This window comes from Ambystoma mexicanum, chromosome 12 (genome assembly GCF_040938575.1).
Source record: "Ambystoma mexicanum isolate Mex_15411 chromosome 12, UKY_AmexF1_1, whole genome shotgun sequence".
Lineage (NCBI taxonomy): Eukaryota > Metazoa > Chordata > Amphibia > Caudata > Ambystomatidae > Ambystoma > Ambystoma mexicanum.
Window position 1 is genome coordinate 903,662,594 of NC_090936.1, and position 26,784 is coordinate 903,689,377.

General features: G+C 40.4%; 1 protein-coding gene across 1 annotated transcript in view; it reads left to right on the forward strand.

Moving 5' to 3' along the window:
* TRHDE (thyrotropin releasing hormone degrading enzyme) overlaps positions 1 to 26,784 on the forward strand; it is a 3,000,980-nt gene that overhangs the window by 2,176,430 nt on the left and 797,766 nt on the right. The window contains exons 10-12 of the mRNA XM_069629390.1: positions 6,412 to 6,500; positions 18,332 to 18,465; positions 18,573 to 18,628. Of these exons, the coding sequence (XP_069485491.1) occupies positions 6,412 to 6,500; positions 18,332 to 18,465; positions 18,573 to 18,628 (279 nt within the window). The remainder of the gene's footprint in view (positions 1 to 6,411; positions 6,501 to 18,331; positions 18,466 to 18,572; positions 18,629 to 26,784) is intronic.

Genomic DNA, 26,784 nt, shown 5'->3' on the forward strand with positions numbered 1-26,784 from the left:
GGGTTTTGTGTTAAAACTACAAATTCCAGGAGACCCTAGGAAAGGGTGGTGTGAGATGTCAGAGTGGTCTTTCAGGGGTCACATAAAATCCCTCGTACAATCGAAAGCCTCTGACCAATTGCAAGAGAAAGCTAGTGAAGGGAAGCCTGCTTTCTGATAAGATTGTGAACTGTGGAATATGGCAAGTGTGAACCCAATAGAGGGATGCCAAAAGAAAGCTAGCAGAAGGGAACACACACATTCTGAAGACAATGAGCAAATGCTGAACTGTGATAGAAATTCATGAATTGTGTTAAAGATGGCTTTGTGAACCTGATGGAGGGATGCCAAGAGGAAAAATACTGAGAATGAATCCTGCATTGTGATAAAGTAGAGTGAATTGTATATGTGGCAAACATTGTGTGCAAGTAATACTTCCAGGAGCAGTGTGTCAACAAGAGTGAACCCGTTCGAGGTTGGTCCACAGTATTGTTTGTTTAAAAAGACATTGAAGCTCCTGAATGTTATGAGCAATAATTGAAAGGCTGTGGTGAACCCATTGGAGGTTTGCAAAGAGGATCCGAGCCCAGCAGAGGGAGGTCATAGGGGCGAAGAGCAATCTACAATTACTGTAAAAATGCAGAAGGAACTTTTGTTTGTTTGTTCGTTGTTTTGATCCAGCAAGCCTTCTGAGGCAAGAGACTTTGAGGAAAGAGACTTGACCCTTGAAGGTTCTGGTATCATGAAATAGAGTTGTGAACCTTGTGCTGGAGAGGCCCAGGAGTGTGCCTTGCTTAGGGGTCCTGCCTTATACTGTGCTAAAAATATGGGAAAGGGAAGCCCCGCCATACCATCCCGACTCATCATTTTGTAAACACTTCTTTCTTTTCTGGTGAACATTATCCCACACTCATTTTGTAACTTAGTGGTAAGGTTTAGAAATATTTTTTTTTATTTTTTATATTGGCCCTTTTTATTTGACAAGACACTACTAGGACTGCCATATTATTATTTGATGGTTGTAGCTTGCTCCCATATTAGTTTTAGGTTTAGTTTAGGTGTTTTTATCACCCCTGCATACAGTTCAATAAACATTCTTGAACTGTGATCACTTGTGTCTGTCTTTACTGTTGCCACCATGAGTTCCTTACACTTCTCTCTCTCGCTCCCTTGCTAACTATATGTCTCCTGCGCTGACTGGTTGCTTGGTTCCCTCAAAGTCTCACCAGGCTACTCCATGACCAGTCTTCCTTGCACTTCTTCCTGTCCTACCGCACACTTAGGGGACGTAACTGTGACACATACAGCCCCCATGTCTCCAGCACTTACCTACAGCTGTGCTGCCCTAGCTGCACTCACTCAGAGCCATGCTGTCCTGGTCGCATTCCCCTTTCCCTCTCCCTTACACCTCCCCGTCTCCTTCTCCTTGCACTTCTATCGTCACACATTGCACTATCCAGATGACACAAAGCTTTCTAGGATTGTTTGTCTTGTCCTCCCTTTGTCTTCCCTTCCTTGTCTTTTAGTGCCTATAAACACTTGTGTACATGCTTGTTATAAATGTCTTATCGTATCATATCTTATAACAGTGACAAAACCACCAACAGGAGTATATCCTTACATGGGATACTGCCATATAATGGCAGTGCTGGCGTGGTCATCTGTCTTATAGTATTATTATTGGCATTATGCTCAAAACAAACATGAGTATGTTTTTGTTATGGGAATATTGGCATAAGGATCAACCAGCGTGAATATTATTTTCATACTGGCATCAAGAACTTGCATTGGGAAAGCTTCTGTGTGTGCTGTTGATGAGTTGCATCTAATGGATTTTTGAATTAGAGTTACCCTACAAAAACATTTTCATACAGTCAGGCTTTTTACCCAATATTTCACAGAAAATGCTCAATTTTAGCCCATTATTGAAAACGTTTTCCAGGGGAAAAGCTACCCAACTTCCTCTGGTTGGTTCAGACTGCCCTCGCTATGCTCGTCACTCCATCACATTTGTGGGGAATGTTTACGCCCCCCCAATAAAATAATTCACCAGTCTCCACTGGATGAGTGGATGGCAGGTGAATGGGTATAAATGTGCGCATGCATGTCTGGGACCCAGGCAGGGACTGGCAATTCTGGGCAAAGCCAACTTGAAAGTTATTACTTGGAAGAGGATTTGTGGTGGGGGGTTTATAGCACAATGGGGTAAGGAGACTGGACATTTTTTTCTGTGGCGTGGCATTTTTTTACTCACATAAAGGTCACGGCCAATTTGATGTGCGTTCTTACACAGGGAGGGTGAGAGCCCTTGTACAGTCAGCAAGTACATGTTTTCTTACTGTCAAACTGCATGTTTTACTGGTGTTAATGGCAATGTCAACAACGACGAATCTGGACAATTTGTCCCTTCTCCCCCGACGGGAGCCACCCCATTTACGACTAGGGAGGTGAGCCCTCTAAGCAAGACCCTTCACCAGGGACTGGGTAAGCGGGACCTCACTGGGAGTGACTTCGCTCTTGGGAACAGGGACTACAATTCCAGCATAGAACTCCCCCTCCAAACCAACCTTTCTCTACATATGAGTATTTCCTAATAGAACTATAATGCACAAATATTCACCCTTGACTCTATTCGCTTCAGGTAATGGTGAACCTTGCATGAGTGTCATGAAGAAGACGGACATCATTTCATTGATTTTAATGATGTATATAAAAGGAGAACAGACTGTAAATGTAGGAGGAGCTCCCTCTCTGGGAGGAGAGCAAGTGCAACGAAGAGGCGAGTCCCTGGAGCACTGACACCATGGGGGGACATAGTTACATCGAGCCACAAAGCCAGCGGTGATAAGCAAAAAACCTGCTATCTGGAAGCTGGAAGGTGGGTACCTTGACCGAGTAAGTAGCTCCGGTCAAGTGGAAGGCCTGGCACTCAGGAACCAATGCCGAGACCTGATGGAAGAGAGGAGTCTGAGGTTCAGTGATCCTGCCAACAAACTCATTTCCTGCTGCAAGAGATACTGCAGAAGTGTGGAGGCGAGCAAGACATAAGAGTGTGGATTTTCAGGAAGAGCGAAAACGACACAGTGCAAAAGTCAAAGTGAATGTAACGGGCACCCCGACTCACTAATCCGGAGAGGGAGGGATATGAACAATATGATGCAAGGCTGCAATAGCTGCCCGACGTATGAAAGATATGAAAATGTAATGGGCACCACCCACCCCAACTTATCTAGAGAGAAGGGATATGAGCACTAACGCTAAGTTAGAATATCTGCCAAAAGTATGAGAAGTGAAGAAAACGAGATGGGCACAAAGCCCCAATAAATGATAGTGGAAAAGATGCAGACATGGAATATCCAAGCTGTAACAACCACTGGGAGAATCAAGGAAGCACAGACATAGGGCCTGTGTTGAAACAGAGTGAAGGGAAGGAGAATAATCTGTAACTCTGAGGGCAAAGTGCATGATATCACAGGAGGCTGCTTTCTCCATCAGGGCAGAAGCCCGAAACTAAATTTGTACCAAGAAAAAAAGACATTTAACCACAGAGCTATTGACTTTTGGAAGTCCCAATGCTACGAAGGTGGAAAGGAAGAAGTGTAATTCCAAGGCATTCTGGAGGGATTGGAACATTTTAAAGATCAGAAACTGTTTCCATATTAAAAGGGAGCGGGGAAACACAGACTGACAATATTTGTTAATTTTTCAAAATAATTTTATACTAAAGCTGTAAATGCAATCTGCAAGAACTGTGAGTTTGAGAACAGGTCGAATACAAGTGGACCAATCTATTATACAAGCCTCTCTTTTATTTTTAGTTAGGAATTTTTCTAAAGTGGTAGAGCCAGTTAGGTACTTAGGATTTTTGCTTAGACTTGACGTGGACCCTTAGTTTTATTTTGGTTAGGTAGGGAACCTCACTCATAGCAATAGTGCAAGTTAGTTTCTTTTTTAATTTAAATACATCTCTTTTTGAACATGTTACTAAGCCGTGCGACTAAGTTGTTCACCACACAACATGATAGTTCCTTACTGCAGCATTGCATGTTTACTTGAATTGAATGCAAAGTCTCCATGAAGAGTATTCTTACTTGGTAGTGTGGGGGTTGGGCAAGCATTTTTGCAGCAGCAATAACATATTTTCTCCTATGGCTTGCGATTTTTACTGCCATTAATGGCAAAGCCAACAACAGAATGTTCGTACATGCTGATACTGGCATATACTGACAGAGCCAGCATGAACATCTTTTCTTATGGTTTTAATTACTGCGCAGGATATTACTGGCCATGCACATGGCTGGCTGGTACATTTGGGTGTCAGGACTACCGAGCCAAGCACAGCTCCCTTGTTTCTCTGCTAGGTGAAAGATGTAAAGTTTGATGAAAACACATAATTACATCTTTCAACTAGTACAGTGTGCAGCGTGCCCATGCAGCAGCATAATCATTCGTGTTGCATGGGGGGTCTCAGCATGGCTCACAGGCAGTCCACATATTACCTGCTATGCTACTACACCCTATAATGGGTTGTGAATTTCCATGCATTTTAATGAGGTTTCTATTGAAACCTTTATGGTGTAATGTACAGACACCTCACACAAATGAAGACAATCCAGCCAGGTGCTCATAATAATAAAACTAAAACTAAAACAAACCAATGTATAAAACATGCAAATACACTGTATTGAAATGTGTCACACACACATTCCTGTTAGATTTTGTGAGCATCTAAATGGACTTTAATATTGAGCAGCTCAACAAGCCGGGCAGTCGTTTTTAGTAAAAACATTTGTGGTGCTACCACCTTTAGTTCATGGATGTTTCTCCAGGAGTAACTTTGTTTTATGTCTGAAAAAAGGTGTAGCTTGTATCAGTGCAAATTTTATGACATGGCACAAAGTACCCTTCAGGAACACTTTGCCTCATTAAATCACAGAAATTGAATATGCTTAACTCATATAGTCAACGCAGTCAGTCAGGGATCAATGTTGTTTCAACGTGTGCATCGAAGAATGCCCTTGAGTAAAGATACTCGCCCACAAAGGTGTCAACATGCAGTAACCTTTTATGAATATTTTCTATATGAAAAAAAATATCCCTTGTTGCTTTATTTACACCTACATGCTCTTGGTGTAAAGGTGATGTAAGAACATTGAAAGTTAAATTGTTGCGCTATAAATGAGTTGCATATGTGCAATAAAAGAAAAATATTGGAGAACATATGTTTATTTGGTGGATCAAACATCCTGTTTCCTGTAGTACTACATCAACACAATTAACTGGAGCACACAGGGCCCCAGGTAGATCGCCACTAAAGCAGACAAAAGTCACTTTTGTTGTGAATTAGGTACATATAACACTTTTTTCTTCTTGAGGCATACATCCTTTGTGAGTCCTTTTTTCAGGATGCAGGTCATGAACAGATGTTGGTATAACTAAAAGAAGGTCTAATCTGCACCCGGTAATGGGATTTTTGTGGATTGCCCCCTATGAGTTTGAAACAAAAGGAAACATGTGTGGAAAGCAGACACTGATAAGAATTTCAGTGAGCAACATACTCTTTCCAAGTAGGTTTGGAACTTGCTCCGATCTATGAACGCAAGCCAATGATTATGGGTCTATTTCCTACTAGTTAGCATCCTTGTTCAAAATGACTAATCCTACAATGTCATCTCCTCCTTGTCAGTGTTCTCATTTTGACATAATCGCCAATGTCCAATGAATATTATTTACGAAGGCACCAACAGAATCGCACTGCATCCTTGGACAATATTAATGAGTAGTGTTCCGGATAAAAGAAGCATTTATTTACACATCTCCTTACCTTGCAGAAACGCGTTCTCATTTAAATGCTAATTCTTTTTTAATGATGCCAGAAATGCATTCCAAAACGAGTGCAGATGCATCACGTTTGCAGTATTTCTTGGATAAATTACAAGCTGCAGCTTCATTGATGGGTGGGCTGTTGTAGATCATAAAAATGTTCTTTTTACTGTCAAAATCAACTTCTGATGAAGGCATACGGCAGATGTTTTCAAACTGCATTGATCAATCAGATCTGTGAGTGAAAAATGACCTTGTAGCAAGAAGTCTGTTCTTAAACATACCCATGCTTCTGAATTTAATACTATTTTGCCTGCGGAGGGAGGCACTGATGTCTAATTCCATTTTATGAAATTAATACACGCACTTCCTACGCTTTGCTAAAGCACTTTGCTCTTTTTACTCTTTGTCTTTATTGATTTATTTTTACCCATATCTTAACCAATTAAAGTTTCTAAAAAGAAAAATTGCTTTTATGTGTTCTTTGTTGTTCTGAAACTATTGGGAACTTTTTTGTAATCCTCGCATAATGATTAATTAGCATTTCCTTGTAACTAGGTAAGGTAATGCGAGGCATTGAAATAACTGTTGCTTTGCTTTGTCTCACAGCTATCTCTGGCAGATTCCATTAACATATGCAATAGGAAATACAAGTCACATCTCGTCGGAAGCAATTATTTGGGTGTCTAACAAATCAGGTAAGACATTTCTTAGCCTGTCTTCACAATTTGATAAATCATAATTGTGTTTTCCTTATTTCTCTATGATGGATTGTTTCCAACCATTAAGCTACACAAAACACATAATTTAAATTTAAACTGGAAATCAAACATAATAGACATGATATGTAAAAGTTCTGCAACGCAGAAGCGACAGATAGTTTCTGAAACTTTACCAAAGGTAGAGCGGAATGCATCACACACATTGTGGGCCTGATTTACAAAGCGTTTTTCGAAGGGGGTTTGCCATTGTAAAACACTTTTGTAAACCAGGCAACGGTATGTACATGTACTAATGTCTAAAAATTGGCGCGGTTCACCCACACACACCATCCTGATTTTAGCTATAAAACTATATATTATATAATTAGGCGTGAGTACTCTTAAGGATGTGCCAAACAAATTATAGTTTCATTCAGTTTCTTGGTTTATTAAGATTTTGTAGCCCTATTATGTTGACATGTGTTTCGGCATCTGAGCCTTTTTTCAAAAACAGGCTAGTACATTCAAGAGTTTCGTGTGCAGCAAATGACAACATTATGACAAAACAAACAGTGTTGTGCATTGTACAGTTTGATATGGTTGCAAGACAGAAAATGGGGGATTGTCATGGGAGGATTGGTTAGGGTGGGAAAAGGGAATGGTTGTGTCTTAGTAAGTACATTGGTTTACTGATAGTCATGTATTCCATACTTGCCTAATGTCATATGAAGTACATTGGTTTATTAATTCACCAAATCCTTCATATTTCCTAATACCTCCCTTGTGTCATAACGCACATTCTTTCTACCCGTTACTTTATCTGCACCGATTTACAGTTTTAACCTCTGTTCTGCAGTACATTGGTAGTTTTCCTCACTATCCTCTCCTCTCTAAGTGCGCTGCCTCCCTTCTCTTTTTTTAACAACACAAAACATTGTACTCACCCTCCAATCGTTATTTAGGTGTCACATATCAGTCCTGGGATAATCCCTTCCTACAACAATAAGTCAATACATTGTATTGGTGCTTAGTTAATGAGAACAGGCTCTTTCTCTTTAAATTCTTGCCTGCTCATGTGACTTAACATTGCCGTAGCGATCATGCTCATTAAAGGCTCTGCAATTAACATTGGCTCAAATTAGCCCCACAACAAGTCTGAGTCACTATGTTAGTATCCTTACATCCTCAGTTAATCAGTGCGCTCCTGTAATTTTCCTTGCATCGGCACTCATAAAAACAAAAGCATTATGAGCGCCCAGCACCATTTACAAAGCGTTTTTCGATGGGGGTTTGCCATTGTAAAACACTTTTGTAAACCAGGCAACGGTATGTACATGTACTAATGTAGAAGTACATTACTACTAGTATATGGCCGTTTCCATGGCAATCTTGTTACTGCTTGTTTTTTTTTTCTCTCTCTCTTCTGTCGTGTGTGAGCCTGTACCGGCCATACTTTGAGAAACCATGTTATCCTGCACATTATTAGTATTGAGTGTGCCCAACTGCCATATTACACACACGCTTTGCAGCAAAGTCCCAGAATTAACTTTACATTTTTGCTGTCCTGTTTTGGAGGTTGATACTCCCTACTCAAATTCCAATGTTTAAGTGTCCTTGTTTTAATAATACCTCATATGCGGCTTCTCTTGTTGCAATAAGTGCATACAGGACTAGTTTTCATCATTTGTATGGGAAAAATTAAGTATTTTTAGATAAGGCTGGTTTAAGTGCTGTGTGAATGTCCCCTTTACGCAAGTTTACTTTGAGTTGTACTCTTTATGATGGTTCTTTAGTTAGGCAATGATGCTATTCCATTGTGTAGGCATGTATGCTGCATGGTAAAACTTATTTCATGAAAACGTATAGTCCTTTATGTTGTTTTACATATGAATAAAGACCTATCTATCTGACCCATTCAGCGCCTACATGACGTATTTTTAAAAACAGTGAGTTGGTCGTGGCCATTTCTGACAGATAAGTGCTAGTCTCTTTATCAGATGCCCTTTTTACACAAATGTTGCTAGCTCATTGTCTTTGTTCAAACCCACTTCTGTTGTACGCAGTTCACATATTAATCTAGCCTCTGCTTGTTTTAACACTTTTTTGTCACCTCCCCTCTTGCCCATTTCGATATTTTTTAAACCAATAAATCCAATATCTATTTTATTTCCCAACTGATGAAAAGATTACCAGTTGTGTGCTAAGGGAAATTTGGGATCCTGACTACCGATAGTCGCAATGTGTTCCCTAAACCTTGTTCTCGATTCCCTTATCATGCTCCCTATGTATATCTTATTGCAACTACAAATTATTGCGTACAAAAGAAATTTCAGTTTACAGTTTATGCTGTCCACAATCCGAATTCTGTTTCCTTTTCCATCTGTGAACATTTCAGAATTCACGTGCTTATATCTGGACATAGTACATACTCCACATTTCCGAAAAAGCTTTTCCCTTGGTTGTAACCATATTTGTATTGATTCAGGTAATAGCGACAGGCTTAAACAATTCTTCAATGTTAGAACATTTCTGAAAATCATTCTGGGTTTATCCTCTAGATGCTCTTGCAGGTGTTTATCCAATCTTAATAGATGCCAGTGCTTCTTCAAAATTCTCTGTATTTGATAGTGATTGTTTGAGTATTTACACAGAGTTAATTTTGTAGCTGTCTTGCTTGTAGCCCTTCTCCTTTTTTTTAAGCGTTTCATTTCTTGACAATGTCCGCGCCCTTTCCTGCGCTGTCTTGATATTTTTCATTGTGTATCCTCCCTGCTGAAATTTCTCTGTCAGTAGATCACATAACGTTCTTTTGTTCTTCACAGTTTCGACAAGCTCTTATGAATTCTCCCATGGGAATATTCCTGATTGTTGGTTCATAGTGGCAGGTGGCAGCAAAAAGAGTTGAGTTCACTTCCATTTCTTTTCTATATGTACAAGTTTTAAGGCTGTTACCTGATAATTAGATTGTCAAATTCAAGAAGTTTATCTCAGTTTGCTGCTCTCTGCAGTAAATAGGATACCAAATTAATTGCGGTTTATTCTGCTCGTAAATTCAGCCAATTCTTCTCTCGTCCCCTTCCGTATTAGTACGTCATCTATATTTCGTGACTATGTCACTATTTCTTCCAAATATACTTGGTCTGTATAAACAACAGATTCTTCAAAGAGTACCGTGAATAGGTTTGGAAGTGCCGGAGCATTTTTGGTTCCCATTGCGACTCCTTTCATTTGCTGATAGAAAACATCATTAAATATGAACTTGTCTTCTAGTGTAGCTTGTAACTTTTTCTTTAACATCTCCATGTGTTGGTAATGGGAGGCTGAACTTTAGTTTTGATTGCCAAGTCATATAGGGCTTGGATGTCTAAAGTAGCCAACATGTACTCTGGTTCCTATACTATTCCTTCAGCTTTGGAACACATTCGTAGTGTCCTTTAAGTATGCCGGCAGCTTTTGCACAAGTGGGTGTTTAATATTGTCCAAGTACTCTGATAGTGTTGCGGTTGCCCACCCGAATTCGCTCAATGTTGGTCTGGCACAGGAATCTGGTAAAATTCTTTATGTATCTTTTGGGACAAAATGGATGGTTGGTAAGGTAGGTTCTTTAATGTTTAGAAAATGATCTCTCCTCATCACTAATTAACCCTTGCCTATGCCATTTCTCAATGAGTTCCTCTAGTATCTGTGTTACTTTCTTGCATGGATTAGATTACAAAACCTTATAGCAGTTAGGGGTTTCTAAATGGTTCATTGCCATCTTAATATAGTCTCGCCTATTCATCACAACAATATCTCCTCTCTTATCTGCTTCTTTTATTTCAATAGATTTGTCTTGAGCCAATCTATTTAGTGCCTTGTCTTCATCTTCTCATAGGTTATTCTTCCATTTGTCTCTATTATGTTTGTTTTTCTGTCTTCCCACTATCTGAGTAATATCCTCAGTTAACACTTTCTGAAAGGTATCAATCACATTGTCTAATGGTAATTGCGGAACAAACTTTGATTTGGGTTTCAGTTCTTTCATGTCAATATTATCCAGTTTTATGTGCAGCTCTTGAAGGATATTTCTCATCTCAAAATCCTCTGATTCGCCTAATGATCTGGCCAGACAAATATTTTCAATATCTTCTGTCGTCAGTGGGCTCTTATCCACCAATTCATCACACTCTATTGTCCGATATTCTGTGTTGCAAAAAACTTTTTCAGTTTCAGTTTGCATGTAAATTTGAACAAATCTATGTGTAGCTCAACAGGGTTATATTGCGTCGATGGTGCAAAAGAAAGGCCCCTGTTCAGCACAGAGACCTCACCCTTAGTCAAAATCCTGTCCGATGGGATTGTTACCAGGTTGTTCACCTGTTCCTCTTGGCCACTTCTTTTGTGCTCGCTCTGGTTAATCTTCTGTTCAGATATGTTAGTGAATTTTTGTTTCCTATGTCCTCTACCCCCACACCTTCCTTTCCTCCTGGTATTGTCACTGGTGTGCTTGGCCTTGTGGGTAATTGAAAACATCTTGTTTCACAATTCCATTTCTATTTCCTCGTTTGAATCTTCTGATATGATTCATAAATCATTGTTTGTTCAAGACACTCTTGGCCATGTTAACCCCACTTTTCGATGTCCCAGCATCCTGGTCTGATTCAATATCTGAACACCCTGATGAAGTATGTGGGGTACTACCCCTTGATATTTACTTAGCTTGTTGGTTGAATTTATCTTGGAACGTGTAAATGTGATCCCCCCGGTAGTCTTGTTCATCTCTTTAGAACTTCCCCATAATTCTCAGTTTCATTTCATCCTGTTATTCCTTTAACATTTCATACATTTGTTGATAGTTTTTTCTTTTGTGGCTTCCAAAGCCTTCATCTCAGAGATTTCTTTTTTTATTTTCTCTATCGATTCTGCTGGCTCCCTTGTTGCATGCTCAACTAGCAACTGAAGTATTGTTTCAGAGCTTCCGTTCAGGTTGGTTTCCCATTGTTCAGCAGTATCAGGGAATATTATCCCCACCAATAATATCACCATATATATGGTTGTGGGTTAAGGCCATACGCAATATTATGAGTGTGGATAATGTATGGGTTACTGGGACCAAGCGATGCGGGGGTGTCCCCTGCTCCATTAAGATAATTATGGGGATTGCAGGGGTGTCCCCTGCAGGTTCCATGGTTTAATATCATGGCAAAAATATGGCGATGTATTTGTATGCCGATATTTTTGGAACCTGTTCAGAAAGGTCATTATCCTCATCATTCTTAAAATCCGGAAAAATTTGAATCCGTAAACTTCTAGGAATTTGTTCATTTTTGAAGTCGTTTTTCAGTGAAACCTTTTCCCAAAATCTATCTATTTCCTTTCTTGACACACTTTCCAATTCAACAAACTTTTGTCTTAAATATTCACGTTTATTCCTTATGCTTTGGAAAACATGTGTCATGCTTCCCCTCAGTGAGAAAAGTGTTGATGATTCCTCCTCATTGTTAAGCAAGTATTCTGCCATTTTGAATCTCCTCTGCTGGTCACGCTCAGAAGCCGAAACACTTGTCAACATAGAAGGGATACAAACTCTAAAAAAAAAAAAACAAGAAACTCAATGCAACTATAATTTGTTTGGCGCATCCTTAAAATTACTCACACCTAACTTTGTAGCAATGGAGTGGGTTTATCCGTTTTTACTCAGGGATAATGATCAGCAGCTGTGAAAAGACAGGGATCAAGTCACATGAGCCGAGTCTGATAATCCAAAAAATACATAAGGACTGTTACTAAATATTATATAACACTTCCTACTGGTGCATACATAAATGGCCACATGGACAAACAGTTCGACAATATATGTATATCCTGCATTGTTGGGTGAATAGGTGTAGATGCCAGCTGAAGGTTTGCCTCTGCTCTGTCCAGCATTCCTTAAAAGTGGATAATATGTGTGTGGCAGTGGTCATAAAGTTTGCAACCCATAGTTGAGGGGAAACTTAAGATCCATTGAAGTTGGGAAAACTGTATTGCTAATAATATTTGACTCATTTGATGTATCTGCATAGATTCTTTCTGGCCCGCGACCCCTACAATCCTAAAACATAGCATACATGTTTGCAGTAGTTCAAATGTTATACAACATTAAAGCAAAGGGGGTATTTTTTTTTGTTTGCATTGTTTTATTTTCATAAGTAAAATCTGCCTTCATTGAACAGTCACACAGTCTAAACCGTTGGATGAATTTGCTTCATATTTTCAAACAAGTTCGGCAAAAAGTAGTGCAAATGTTGTTTTTTTGAATTTGGTGGACAAAGAAGTGCCTCTAACCCCAAAAACAGCATTTATATTTCTCCCAAAGCCATCGCAGAAAGTGAGGCTTTTTAGAAATGAAAAGTTGCTAATTGCTCATGTTTTTTCAATGATGCAAGGCATAGTTGCCTGAATTCCTGCAAAAATTAAAACCGAAATTTGTCCTAAATTATTTTGGTGGGAGGTTGTCCTGCTACATTATGGATGAGGGGAGAGTGAAACAGAAGCAACTAAGTAGTTGGAGGTTTGGGGGATTGCTAGGTAATATTATTGCTGTCCATTTTCATCTTTTTTTCAAGGAAAACGTAGCTTCTTCTAAGAATGTTATTGATTTCCTGGAGTACATGATGGGAATAACAATGAGGTTGACATTATGCTTGGATGGTTGCTTGGGGCACATTGGCATCAGGGTGAATGTGGGAAGTCAAAACAATTGTTTGTGCATTTAAAGTTTGAGGGGGCTTTGGAAGGCATCTTAATTTCAAGGCATTTCCATCTTCTCACGAGAATCAAGGATGTATTCAAGAGAAGCTAGAGTGCCTGGACGTCATTTTGGTAAAGGTGAATTTATGCAAGAGGTATAGTCATGATAATCAGCAAAGAAAGCAATCACTTTCTTGTGAGAACAAAAGAGGAGTACAGATCACAACCAAAAAACCTTTATAAAATCTCAGCTAAAACAGAGCCAATAACAAAAGTACTTTTGTGCCAGTATCTAATTATCACAAATTGGTAACGTATCATCTGCAGAGAAGAACGGGGCAGCTAATATTCTAGATCTCCATGGTATGGGGTTGTTTTTGCAATAGGGTATGTTACCACCCAAGAAGTCATAGCAACTCCTTGTGGAGAATGGATAAGAACAAACAATGAATGCTATGTATTTCTATGGAACACTGACTAGTGACTATCATGATGTGACAGAAATTCCCTTTTTATGAATAGCCACTACTCCAACATCAAAAGCACTCAAATATATTAACGAAAACTCCAAGGAATGTTTCTTTTTCTCACGCTAGTGTGTGCCATACTAGTATGTTCATATACTTTCTCCTTCTGGAGTTAGGCTTAGCTCATTGTATAGTGATCTGCTTCTCTGATCTTTTCTTGTGTTGCATTGCACAGGTCCCCATGTCACAAAAAATATCTCGTTGCCGCCTTTAGTGTGTTCTGGGTTGATGGCATTTTTGCTTAATCTTGAAAAGGTTGGAAAGTCCATACCAATCTGGAACTCTTCTCTTGAAGCCATTGTTTAATGGTTCACATTCTTCTCCCTACTGACGATTTTGCTCAGAAAGGACCTAAGTATCACAGAACCTCCAAATCACACTATCAATGCTTGAAAAATAACAATTCCTTTCAAATGTATTTCTAATTATCGACTTGTCATTGAACTTGTGAATATTTTAGATGATTACTCCTGGTGTTTGCTTAGATCTGTTAGTCCTGACACTTGTATTGCCGAAGGAAGCTGTGGGATTTGTTTTGTGCCTTAGAAAATAGTATTCACTGGACATTGTCAACTATGTCAAAAGGAGAACTCTACATTGTAGGATGGCAGATCTGTTAGCCCTGCTACATTTAAGTTAATGGCAAGTCCCCTTTGTTAAATGTCATTACACATGTTGTTGCTTCATCATACTGTCCCAGGGACACCTAAAAAAGTTACGTTTTTCTGATGCCCCCTCCAGAAGGCCGTCTATCTTAGTTTTAATCTCTCTCTCTCTCTCTCTCTCTCTCTCTCTCTCTCTCTCTCTCTCTCTCTCTCACTCTCTCTGTCTCTCTCTCTGTGTCTCTCTCTCTTTTTCTCGCTCTCTCTTTCTCTCACACACAGACACACACACCGATACTGTCTGCCTATTAAAATGAGTATTTACATGCAGTTTGATGCCCAGTGAGGAACCGAAAAAACGCATCTTTTCCATGATGCCCTGTAGCTTAACTTTACTTTACTTTACTAATTTATAATCCACATCCATGTACCCGTAGGCTTAAGGGCGCACATGAATCAATGGAGACCAAAAAACTGAACGAAAAGACCATGAACCAAGAGCATTGTGAGAGGAAAAAACAGGTGATGAATAATAAGACCAACAGCAGAGTTTTTAGTTTTTTCCTGACTATGGGCCTCATTACGACCCTGACGGTAAGGGGTTAACGCCAGCGTTAGCTGCGCCGACCCCTTACCGCCAATTACGAGGTCCCTTAGCGCCATGGAGGTCTTAACACCCGCTTTTGGCGGGTGTTAAAATCCATGGCACTAAGGGACCATGGAGTTAATTACGCCACCGTAATTTACGGTGGCGTAATTAACGCCTTCCCCACTCCCATTATGCCCTATGGGGCAAAAATGGGAATGGGGAAGGGTAAATGGGGATTGGGGACTTACCGCCCCGCCAAGGTCGGAATGGGGCGGTAAGTCCGCCAACCACCATGGCGTAAACGTAGTTTACGCCATGGTGGTAAAGTCACGGCCCAGGCGGTAACTTACCGCCTAGGTCGTAATGAGGCCCTATCTCAGTGGACATCAATACTCTAAGATCGAGCGGAAGAACATTCCATGCTCTTGGAGCCACATTTTGAAATAATCCCTTCATAGCTTTGGTGGTGTTACATATAGGGATGACTAGCTGATCAGCCTTATAAGATCTGATCAGTTATTTTTCTCTTTGAGAAGGTCCTGTAAATAGGAGGGCATTTTGCCAAAACGACATTTGCATGTTATTAACAGAAGGAGATGCAATATTCTCGATTGTACTGGAAGCCAGCGCAGACTTTGTCTGGCCTCCGATAGATGGTATCTCCATGCAAGACCATTGACCACTCGAACTGCACTGTTTTGTATCACCTGCAATCGATTGCAGTCCAACTTTGTAATGCCAGGCAGTAGGCTGCAACAGTAAAGAATTTTGGCACCCACACTGGCCCTTGCAATAGTCTTGGCACTAGTTTGCATGATGAATGGGCAAAGATGGACTAAAAATGCTAATGTAGTATGCTGAGGAAGCAGCCAAGCTACTAACATGCGCCTTCATGTACAAATACTGGTAAAGGAAAATAACAAGCGTCTTAACCTTCTTTTGGGTATCGTTTTAGTATCTCCAATAAGGAAATTCTCGTAAGATGGCCCTAGTTTCCTTACTATGTTAGGAGTGCCAACTACCATCAATTCCGTCTTGTCTCTATTCAGAACAAGACCATTCTGCAACATCCATCTTTGGAAGGAATTCATCTTCCTCGTGCCAACCAGTCAATGGGATGACACACTGGGTGTCATCAGTGTAATTTGTAAAGGCCCCACCATTCTGTTCCAAAAGGGCAAAAAAGTGGACCATGAAAATATTGCATAAGTGTGCTGCTCCACAATAGACTTGACACTCTCGTTTGTTGAGGAATGAAGAGATCCAATGGACAGCTTCACCCGAGAAGTTAGCTAGGTCCTTGAACCTGGTGATCAAGATGGAGTGATCCACCAGGTCAAAGGCCGCAGACAAGTCCGACAACATCAGGAGAGACGGTTTACCTTCATCCATAGGATCCAAAAGTCTGGACTTAAGCTCCAATAGAGCAGTCTCCATTCCATAGCCTTGTCTGAACCCTGACTGCTATTTGTTGAGGATAGGATATTTGTTAAGGTGGGCAGAGATTTGCAGGACTTAAGGGTGTGACTTTGCACTTAGTTCACCCCAGTAAATGATTCAGTGCAGGCAGGACTGTTATTTTTATCCAATGGCATGTTGATTTTTTTGGTAGCAGGTACATATTCATCCCTTCGATGACTGGAGGAAACTACAAAAACCTGTTAAAGGAAAGGGTAACAGTTTTATAAATGCATTCAATCTGATAATTCTATTTGTATCCAAGTTATTGTACTCTATCAATGTATCACATTGTGGTACAATGCTCTGTTGCTCCACAGCTAGGTGTGTGCTATTTGAAAAACAGCACATCCAGACACATAACCTTGAGGGATATATGTGGGTGGACATCTTGATTTTATTTGCAGGAAAAAAGGTGCCCAGTACTTTTTTCACAGATTTACAGGATGCACCATATCACTTCATAGCACCTTAGAAACGTTCTCCCCAAATCATTATATGAGTTGCGTTATCACCCTTAAAACATGTAAAAAGAGATAAGAACACTTAAGAGTCTGAGGCCCCTACCATGAATTAAGCAGCATTAGAATAGTATTCTCATGTTTGCATAGTTATAGAGAGAGGCACATAGAGATAGTGAGAAATAACTGCAAGCATACGTTTGTGTCTTACTTTACAACAGACACCTTCCCCATCATAAAAAGCAACACTTCCAAATGTCAGTTCAAGGAGTTTGGAGTTTTGTGTCGGGATAGCCGGTCCCTTGCCCACAGATTCAGTCTATGATTGAAATATTGCCTGCAGCCTGGCACAAGGTTTGTCTGGGAACCAAAACTCCAGGGTTCCCAAGAGGTTAGATACTAGGTGGGGTGACAAACCTTGTTCCATATGGGCGCTGTCAGTTGATGGTTGTCCAGTTTCAGTGAGAATCTTGGGACTTAGTTTTGATAGGTTGTTGAAAAATAGTGACACATCAGTCCTGAGTTGTTTCATTTAATGTACTAAAAAGAACATGACAGAGTCTGGCAACTTGGGCCGTGTGAGGTGAAACAGAAAGCCAACGCGCATTTCGACCGTAGTCTTTATCAAGGCAGAAATATGGGTGAGTTGGCTCACAGTGGAGAAATTTGGCAGGCCACCCTTAGTAGGGTGCTTGCTGCAAGCAGGTTAGATAATCTGTGTCGTGGCTTGGTCGTTGAGTTAAGTGAAGCCAGAAACCGGTGTTTGTGTGTTATATTTAATTCCCTAATGCGTCATAGCTCCCCTCTCCACTCCCTGTAAGCCTCGTCCATGGGAAACATGCAAAAGGAGAAATGTGATGCATGGCAGTGAGTTTGCAATATACAATTATGAATGGGTAGCTTTTAAATACGGTGTATATTCAAAATGATTGACTCCAGTGACATCATGGACAACTCAAAATTTGCTCTCTTTGGGGACCAGTTGCCTCTCAAAGCTAGCTCATGATGGGTCTGGGGTTGATATGCAAAGGAAGCCCCTGCTCCCCCCATGTACTCCCCATCTGAGAGTAATGGGTAGTCACATTGCCACCACAGACACTACTGGCCTTTTAAGGGAATCTAGGAACTGCAATCCTGTATGCAGGGAGCACCTGCACGTTCACTCTCGTTTTCTATCAGATGACACTTGGAACCATTCGGTGCAGTATATTCTATAGTGATACCTTCGCATCTTCCCAGCCCTAACGTTATATATCTATAATATGTGCCCGTTCTGCTAACCACTGATTTTAAATCCTGAAAAGGTGCTTGATTCATTATTTTTGAGGGTTGTAGTCACACAAGCAGTTGTTGTGTGTGCACATTTGGAAGTTGATCTGACATTCTACGGTTTTTATATGTCGAGACATGGTGCACAATTCTGCTTTAGCCCGCAAACTCAGTATGTATAATAAAAAACACTTCTGTTCTTTCATTTCAGAGAGCCATCGAATTCACCATTTGGACGAGAGCAACTGGGTATTAGGAAACATCAATCAAATTGGTTATTTTAGGGTTAACTATGATGTGAGGAACTGGAGAATGCTGATTGACCAGCTAATGAAAAACCCTGAGGTAGGATCCCTTCTTTGCTTGCCTGGAGGGAGAGTAGGAACGTAAAGTTTTCCCATCTCGATTTATGAATCTCAATAATGTTTTTGTATTTTGATTTGCTTTCACAGGTTATCTCTGTCAGTAATCGAGCAGGACTGATCGATGATGCCTTCAATTTAGCCAGGTTTGTTTTTTGAAAATGTTACTATAAATATATGTACTGAGTCTCCGTGCCTATTTCTGGTATGGGTGCATGTGTTGGAAAGCTAAAAAACGGCGCCTTCTTTTTTAAAAGTCTTTTCCCGTCCGTGGAAGGCAAATGCTGTCTGTAACATGTGCTCTACTCTTGATCAAGAACGGCCTCAGGGTATTTCCAGGTCTGAAGTGAGTTGATCAATTCTGCTGCAAGTTCAATTGAACAAGTTGGAGATTAATGATCTTTTTTTCTGTTCTTCCGAATGATCTGATTTTTGAAAGAATGACTCATTGTGCCACATTCAATGTTTGTTGGAAAACAAACTGGTGATTGAACGTTTATTGTCAATGCACAGAAAAGTAACCTTTTCCTGCTTGATATTTCAATCATTTTCTTCTTAGTACTGTACGTGCAATGTGATTGAAATGATTTATTGAATATGATGTATATGCTGTACACTGTTTTTTCCGTAAAGTTTGTAATGACAGTATCATGCGGGAGTGGTATATGGAAACCATTATTTGCAATGATAATTCAGCATCTGAAAGCACACCCAGGTAGAATATAACAATTCCGTAGAGTACAAAACTATGGTTCAGAGTATTTATTGTAGGGGCAGCAGTGTTGCCCAATCTGTGCTTGCAGCTAGAAATGTCATAATCAAGCATGGTAGCCCACATTACTCTGAGGGCCTTAATCTGATGTTGGCCTAAACAGAGGCTTTGCATTTGTAAATGTGCCTTAAGTATTGCACCAGTTTAGGATACCTGTGCCCTCTTTGAGACATTCATGATGATCATTGCAAGGAAATTCTACCACCCTGTATCTACTCACAAAAGGGATTACAGGGACGGTTGATCTGTGATCCTTGTGAGAAAACTGAAGGTGCTCCCACATCTACACCCCTGAGATTTTCTCTTCAGGTAGCCATCGTCTGTAATCCCGACCTTGGGGATGTACAAGCAAGGGAGGATAATCTAAGTGGAGGGTCCTTGGGGATTGGAGAAAGGGTACCTACTTGAGAGACATGGTATGCCCCCCTTTCCTGATATTGACCTACCATCCCCTCTCTTCGCCTTTATGGGCTATTGCCAGTCATATTCCATCAACCCCTTAACATTCCCCTTGGGTACTGTGAAGAAGAAGAGGCAACTCGGAGCAATGCAGATTTCACCATGTAGAAACCACTTTGGTACTGTTATGAAGAAGAGTGGGTTAGAGGTCTGTAGCCAAAGAGATTAGGCATGTCTCTCTAATAGGTGTACACAAGCTCAGGCAATTAAGAATTATTTGTTTAACCTGCAGCTCATTCTCAACCCACACTCAGGGAACATATACAAGTTGGCGCTCAGAGAACCAAACAGAACTGGGGAAGCCAAAGCCATAGGTGAAGCAGGGGAAGCACGCACGCAGGGAACACGAGAGCTGCAGAAGGTTCAGGAGGAGAGAAGCTGGAAGGAGCTGTGCTGAAGGGGTGATAGGCTGAGGCACCGAAACACCAAACATTTTCCCAGGAGTCTTGCCTAGAAGTAAAGTGCCGAACTGAGAAGGAAGGCAGAACACGACCGCTATGGAGAGCAGAGGCAGAGATGAGCATCAATGATGATGTGATGAGAGGGAGCACCCGGCGAAGCAGAGTTGCAGTCCTGTAAGTGTCAGAGGACACTTGAGGCTCTGGGCACTCAGAGAGGGGCTGCTAAGCCCAAGGCACATCATCCTGAATACCGAATGGAACAAAAAGCTGCACAAAGCTAAGGCCTGATCATTTTGAATGCTGAAAGTCAAAAACAGTTGGACCCTTGTAATTTTGAATGCGTAACGTAATGAGGCTCGCCTATTGTGAATTATGAATTCAACGAAAAAGACTAGTGAGCCTGTAACATTACCAGCATGCTAATATTGACTGTAAATGTGGGAAAAGGGGCTGTTGAGCCCACACAGTGAACATTTATATATCTTCCACTGACTTTGGCAAGAGGGGCTGTTTGAGCCCGTATAACAGAAACTGCATAAAGCTATTTATTGCCAAAGAGACTCCTCAGGAATAAAGTGAAGAACTTAAGTTTGTGAAGCATTGATTATCAGCTATGTGAAACCGATGGTTGCGTGACCTGTAATAGATGAACTATGTGCTCTGACAACTATGCCTAGACCAGTAGGTTTCATTGTGTCAACTTTTCTAACATCAAGACTCAAATCACAAGCAGGACCTATAATTTATGGTTGTGTGACCAGTGATGGGTGGACCGTGAGCTCTGACAACTGCACCTAGACCAGAAGCCAGTGAAAGTTTGACCAGTGGCAAGGAGTTGTAAAACATTATTGAAACTGACCTAAGAAGGGGTCAGGCTGATTCTACATTGTCTTACTAACTCCTGAATCGAAGAGCCTGAGAATTTGCAAAGTTCAACTCTTGGAAGTAAAGTCCCTCTTAGGGAAGGGAACCTTGAGAGGTAAAGTTGGAGAATCTTTGTCTTGGGGAAGGGAGTCCCAAGACCTCAGTGTTGTGTGAACCTTTTCGTTGCATTTGAACTTGTGGTTGGGAGACCCCTAGACATTCGTTTTGCTGTGAACTGTGATACCTGTGTACCCACGAAAGGTACTTTCAGCACTTGAAAGGGATTATATTGGAACTGTGTTGAACTGAACCAGATAACTTTTATAGGAACTTGAATTAACACTTTTTGAACATTTGCTTTTGAACATTTGATTTTGGGCTTTTTGAGATAGACTTTCCTTAGGTTTCATTAGGTAGGGAAATCTGCCATAGCATAAGGTTAGTTAGGCGTTATATTGTCCTGATCATTTAATACAACTTGATTGAATTATATCTTTGCTATCTGTGTCATCTCTTTTCATATCATGTCTGTCTCACAACCTGGGGTAAGAGAAGGTAAGTTAACACTTTTTCCCTTTTTGATAAACGAATCCAGGTGAGTGGGAGCTGAGCAAGAGGCTAGAGGGGAAGTCAGCAACCACTGAACTGTTGAGAAGATGTGCAAATAGCCAACAAATAATGGAAGCAAACTGACCTTTCTGCAAGGAGGAGACAATCCCTAGGTTCTAAATAAATGTTTACCTGATTTAGCCCTTTGCCCCACCCCACTCATTCCTGAAGCACCCACAAAATCCTTATTTTTTTTTAAAGCCCAATCTCCTAAATATGACAAATCCAGGACCATAGATAAATCTCCTATGCAGAAGACAATACTTGTGTTAAACATGTCTCATCAGGTTGAGGTGAACAGAGTTTTCATCTTGTCAAAACTGGGTTACTCTATAACACTTTAACAGTTTATGGGCCTCATTACGACCCTGGCGGAACGGGTTAAACGGCACCGTAAAAGGCAGCGGCGCCGTTCAACCCGTTCCGCCACATTACGAGGTCCCCTCGCGGGACACGTTAAGCACGCCTGGGAAAACCAGGCGTGCATACCGGGTCTCGCGAGGGGAAGAGGTAGCAAACAACGGGCCATCTCGTAATGGCCTGTTGTTTACTCCCTCTCCCATTCCCATTTCAGCCCTGTGAGGGCTGAAATGGGAATGGGGATGAACCATGTCCGTGTCCTCGAGTGAGGAATTACCGGGCCATCCGAACTCGGAATGGTCCGGTAAGTCCTCATTCTGAGGACACGGATGCGGTTTTGCCGGCAGCCATGCCGCCAATAGCGGCATGGCTACCGGCATACCTCGTAATGAGGCCCTATATCTCAGCTTCCTAAACACTTTGATTCACCAAATAACATTTTTTCAGACAAAAAAGGAATGTTGATTCTACGCCTCCAACTTAGAAGCCACATCACCTGTAAGTCTAAAACCCTTCATCAGCTCCTTGTTGAAGCAATAATCGGATCCAAACTGCTCAGAGATAGGCCCTCTCTACTTTCAGCACTGTAAAACCTGAAATGGATCACAGCCAGTAAAGAGATCTGGGCATTCATTGTAGCTTGGCCCATGGTACGGAAAGGCCTTCCTCTACCCTTAAAATGAAGATTCACACATCACATTTCAGATAATGCTTAAATCACTAGTTTTCTGATTTTACATTTGCTACACTGCACTATGCTTCAGAAACACAAATAAATTAAAATTAGATACATAAATAAGCTCCTGTTACAAGTCAGGGTGGTCAACATAGAGACAAAAAACTTGAATTCAAGAGTGGCGGGATGCAGATTTATATGACAAAGTGGCAGTTCATAGGAATCTCAGAAATTACAGGATTTAGAGAGTTGGGAATGAAGAACGATAATGGAGTTCTGGGTGTACAGAGAACTTAAGCTGAATCAAGAAAGTGGTAGTTTTTGAGGCAGCTGTTAGCAAAGAACCCTGAGGTGACACAGACATATTGATACATTTTGAGATAACTGTTAGCAAACCATGTCTTTTCAGAACATTATCAAATTAATTCTTCATGCATCGGTAATATGACATCATTAACATAAGAGGTACTGAGTAAGCTTTTCTTATATTTGGAGTGCCACCGTAGGTTATCATATTGATTTTGCAATTGCAAAATCCTATAAGGTGCCATTTAGAAGACTGGAGAATGCCCATAAGGCATGGACAGCACTGCCATACTTTGGGAATGTCAATGAGAAAGCAAACCTTATTTAAACAAATAATAAATGCTATTAGTACACAAAGTGGGGTTCAACTTTGAAATGTATCCAAAATTAAGTACATAGACAGCCCACGGTAGCTGTTTAAGTCTCTCCTTCCAAAATGTAAAACTACTGGCATATATGCTATGCAATGTCTGCTTGCAACAGTAATCATTTTTTGCAGAGCATCTTTTAGCTTAGTTCTCAACAGATCCATTGGAAGCTAGAAATGTAATTTTATAGGTGCAGAGTAAACAATGTTAATAATGTGTAAAGAGGCGAGAGCTCGGAAGCCCAAGCTATGAAGTACACTGGAAAGATGGAAAATGAGTTGGTTAGTAGGGGATCATGAACGGACAATGTCTACGCAGTTTCTAAGGCTATGAATAAGTAGGCATGAAACCAATTTTAGAATTTGGTCGACTTTCTGAGCTTAAAAGAGGAAAGGTGCTGAGAAAGTGAGTGATCAGTAAAAATATATTACGGTTTATTTTTTATTATGCTTGCATATATTAGACTAACACCAGTGAAATGTCTCAGGAGCATACATTAAATTTCCAACACACTGTTTGTTCGACAATTACCAGTAGACTCACCCATTTCAATGAAATTCATGGATTTATGAATGCTTATACAATGCTTGAATCGTTCAAATATTAATAAAGAAGAATATACTGCTAGGAAACCACAGGTTTGTGTAAAGAAAGATTGTAATTGGGCAAAATACTCACATTCATTGTGACTATGCCAACTAGATAGCTAAGGTGGCTGGACTGACAGGACTAATTGTGTGCAATGTTAATATTGAGAATGAGCTTCCTCTTTTGTGGCTAGTATCCAAAACATGTATTTACACATATTGGCAAACATGGGTTTGGAAAATATAAAAAAAATGTGGAGCCCATTGACTGAAAATTAGCATTACCAAATTACCTGTTCTCAAGAGGGTCCACAACTATGGGTTAGCACCTGGTAGCTTCCACAGATGAGAAATATCCATTTGAATGTCAGTCTGATTTCTCCCAAAGGATTGTCCATCCCTGGAATGCTAGCAATGCTCCTCTGAGCAAGAATAACAAAAGAAACCCAGACCCATGGTTCTGCCTTGTTTGGCATCAGCAGTTTGAGGTGAAGCTGTGTCTTTCTAAGCATAGAATTGGAAATATGGGACATTGATAACGTTTTCAAATATACACAAGGCCACTGAATAATGCTAATGCAAGAACTAATAGAACTCAGGAACTTTCAAGCAGATGGAAAACATGTGCCAGCTTAAATATTGGTGTATAAATACCATAGTTTGAATTATAAAGTGGCTCATAAACTGGTAAGGAAAGTAGAGAAACTAGACAACATTGTGGACCACTATTAACATCAGAAAGGTTACACATACCTGAATTATACATTAGAACTACTAAAGTACATTGATATTCAGAAAACAAGTACATTGTGACCTGACCCGCTGAATGGAAACCCCTGAATTAACCTCACAAAGGCTAGACAGACGTGAATAGTCACATAATAAAGGCTGGATACACCTATAAAATAACTTGCAACATCCTACAAAAAAGTAGAAATGAGAAAATGGGAACCTGAAAGCATCTACAAAAAAATGCAAACGAATTTTTAAAACCCACACATCCAACATGAAATTTAAATCTTCCTTTGAATACCTAGGAGGTACAGTACTGAATTTCGAAACCACTGATATCCTAAATATCTTGGCGAGAATAAAATCATTCAGGGTTCTGGGCCTGAATGGGTTAGCCAATGATGTACTGAAGTCTAATCCTCAGTTTGGGTCAGAGTGTTGTATGAATTGTACACTAAATATGGACCCTGTGAGTTATTCCCAGGTCTTGGTATAATTCAATACTGTTTCCTAAACATAAATGTGGTTCAGAAACTGATACCAAACAGTATTGGTTGTTAGCCATGTTAGACGCAAGCAGCAACGTTTTTGCAACAATACTACCAGATTTGCTGAACAAGTGGTGTAAAGATAAATAACTACTTTAACCCTTCCAGCTAAGATTTGGAAAAGCCAATTCCACTATTCGGGCCATATTTTCCCTGCACCTGTTGGCGGCTGACATGTTAAGGTGGGCATACAGAGACCTTTTCTTATGCTTTGTCAATTATATGACAGGATTTGATTGTGTCGACTGCCATATCCTATAGAATAATTTGGAAAGATGAGGGATAGATAAGTACCTGCTAAACTTTAAAAAGGCCCTACACACGGACACAACAGTTACTATCCGTCTCTTGCGAGAGGGGTATATTTCCTCGCCCATGCCGACCAACAGAGGATTGAAGCAGGGGTGTGTTCTTGTGCCCCTGCTAATCAACCTCTATGTGACCAACATGGGGTAGCATATACATTTGAAGCAGACATTTCCACTGCACATTGGTGGGGTTGTGGTGCAGTGGATCAGCTATGCGGATGACAAGGCTCTACTGGACTGCACCCCCCTTTGTCTACAAATAGCCATTAGCACCTTGGCTCAGTGTGTGGAAGTAAACTGTCTGAAGATCAGTTATGCTAAGATCAAGGTTATGCATATCCGTGGCAAAGGGCGTCACACTATGAGGTTTATCTGGTATATTAGTGGTACCAAATTAGAGCTGGTTAAAACCTATGTGTATCTTGGTTTACCGCTCTAAAGCGTCACCACATCCTCACAATGTTATACTCATATCAAAGCTAAAGTGATGTTATGATGATTGGTCTTGAGGGGTTTTATTAAGAGAGTGGGGGAATACTCTGTTGTGGGTTTACTGGGGAAGTGTTTACTAATGCAATTGTCCCATGTATTTTATATGGGCTAGAAACGATCTCAGAAGAGCATGTGGGTTGGCTAGATGAATTAGAAAATCCTTGGATCTGGCTTTACAGACAACAGTTCCCTTTGCTGCCACGAGAATGGAACTGAGTACTACTTCTTTGCAAACTATAAGAACATTTTCCTGTAGCAAGCTAGTTTTAAAAATATTTCAAGCCAGCATATCAGCTCATTTATCTGATACATGTTTGATGACTAAGACTCATGTACATTGTCAAAGGGGGAATAGTGTATATATCGAGCTGGAAGATTCTGTACAAGCTCATCTGAATAACATTGGATTGCAGTTGGGAGAGGCAAATGATTTAGGTTACTACTTACATAAACTTAGGTACAAGACACTGGAATGGGAAATAGTGAAAATATGGAGGTCTATCGGGATACTAGAGACACAATGACACTATAAGGAGTATGTTGAAGAATGTTTTGAATAACTTAAGCCTCGTCCATTTTTTACCAAAGCATGTGCATATACACTAAGACATTTCATAATGTACCTGCGATTAAATATTTAGCTGTTTATGAAATATATTGGTGCATGGCAGAATTTTCCTTGTGAAAGAAGATTATGTTGTGTGTGTACTAAGTCTATAGAACTAATAGACACATTCTGACCTCATGTGAAAAGGCAACTGACTTTTCCTATAAGGGTTACACGCGCTTTTGCACATCACCAAATAGTATTGTGACATAC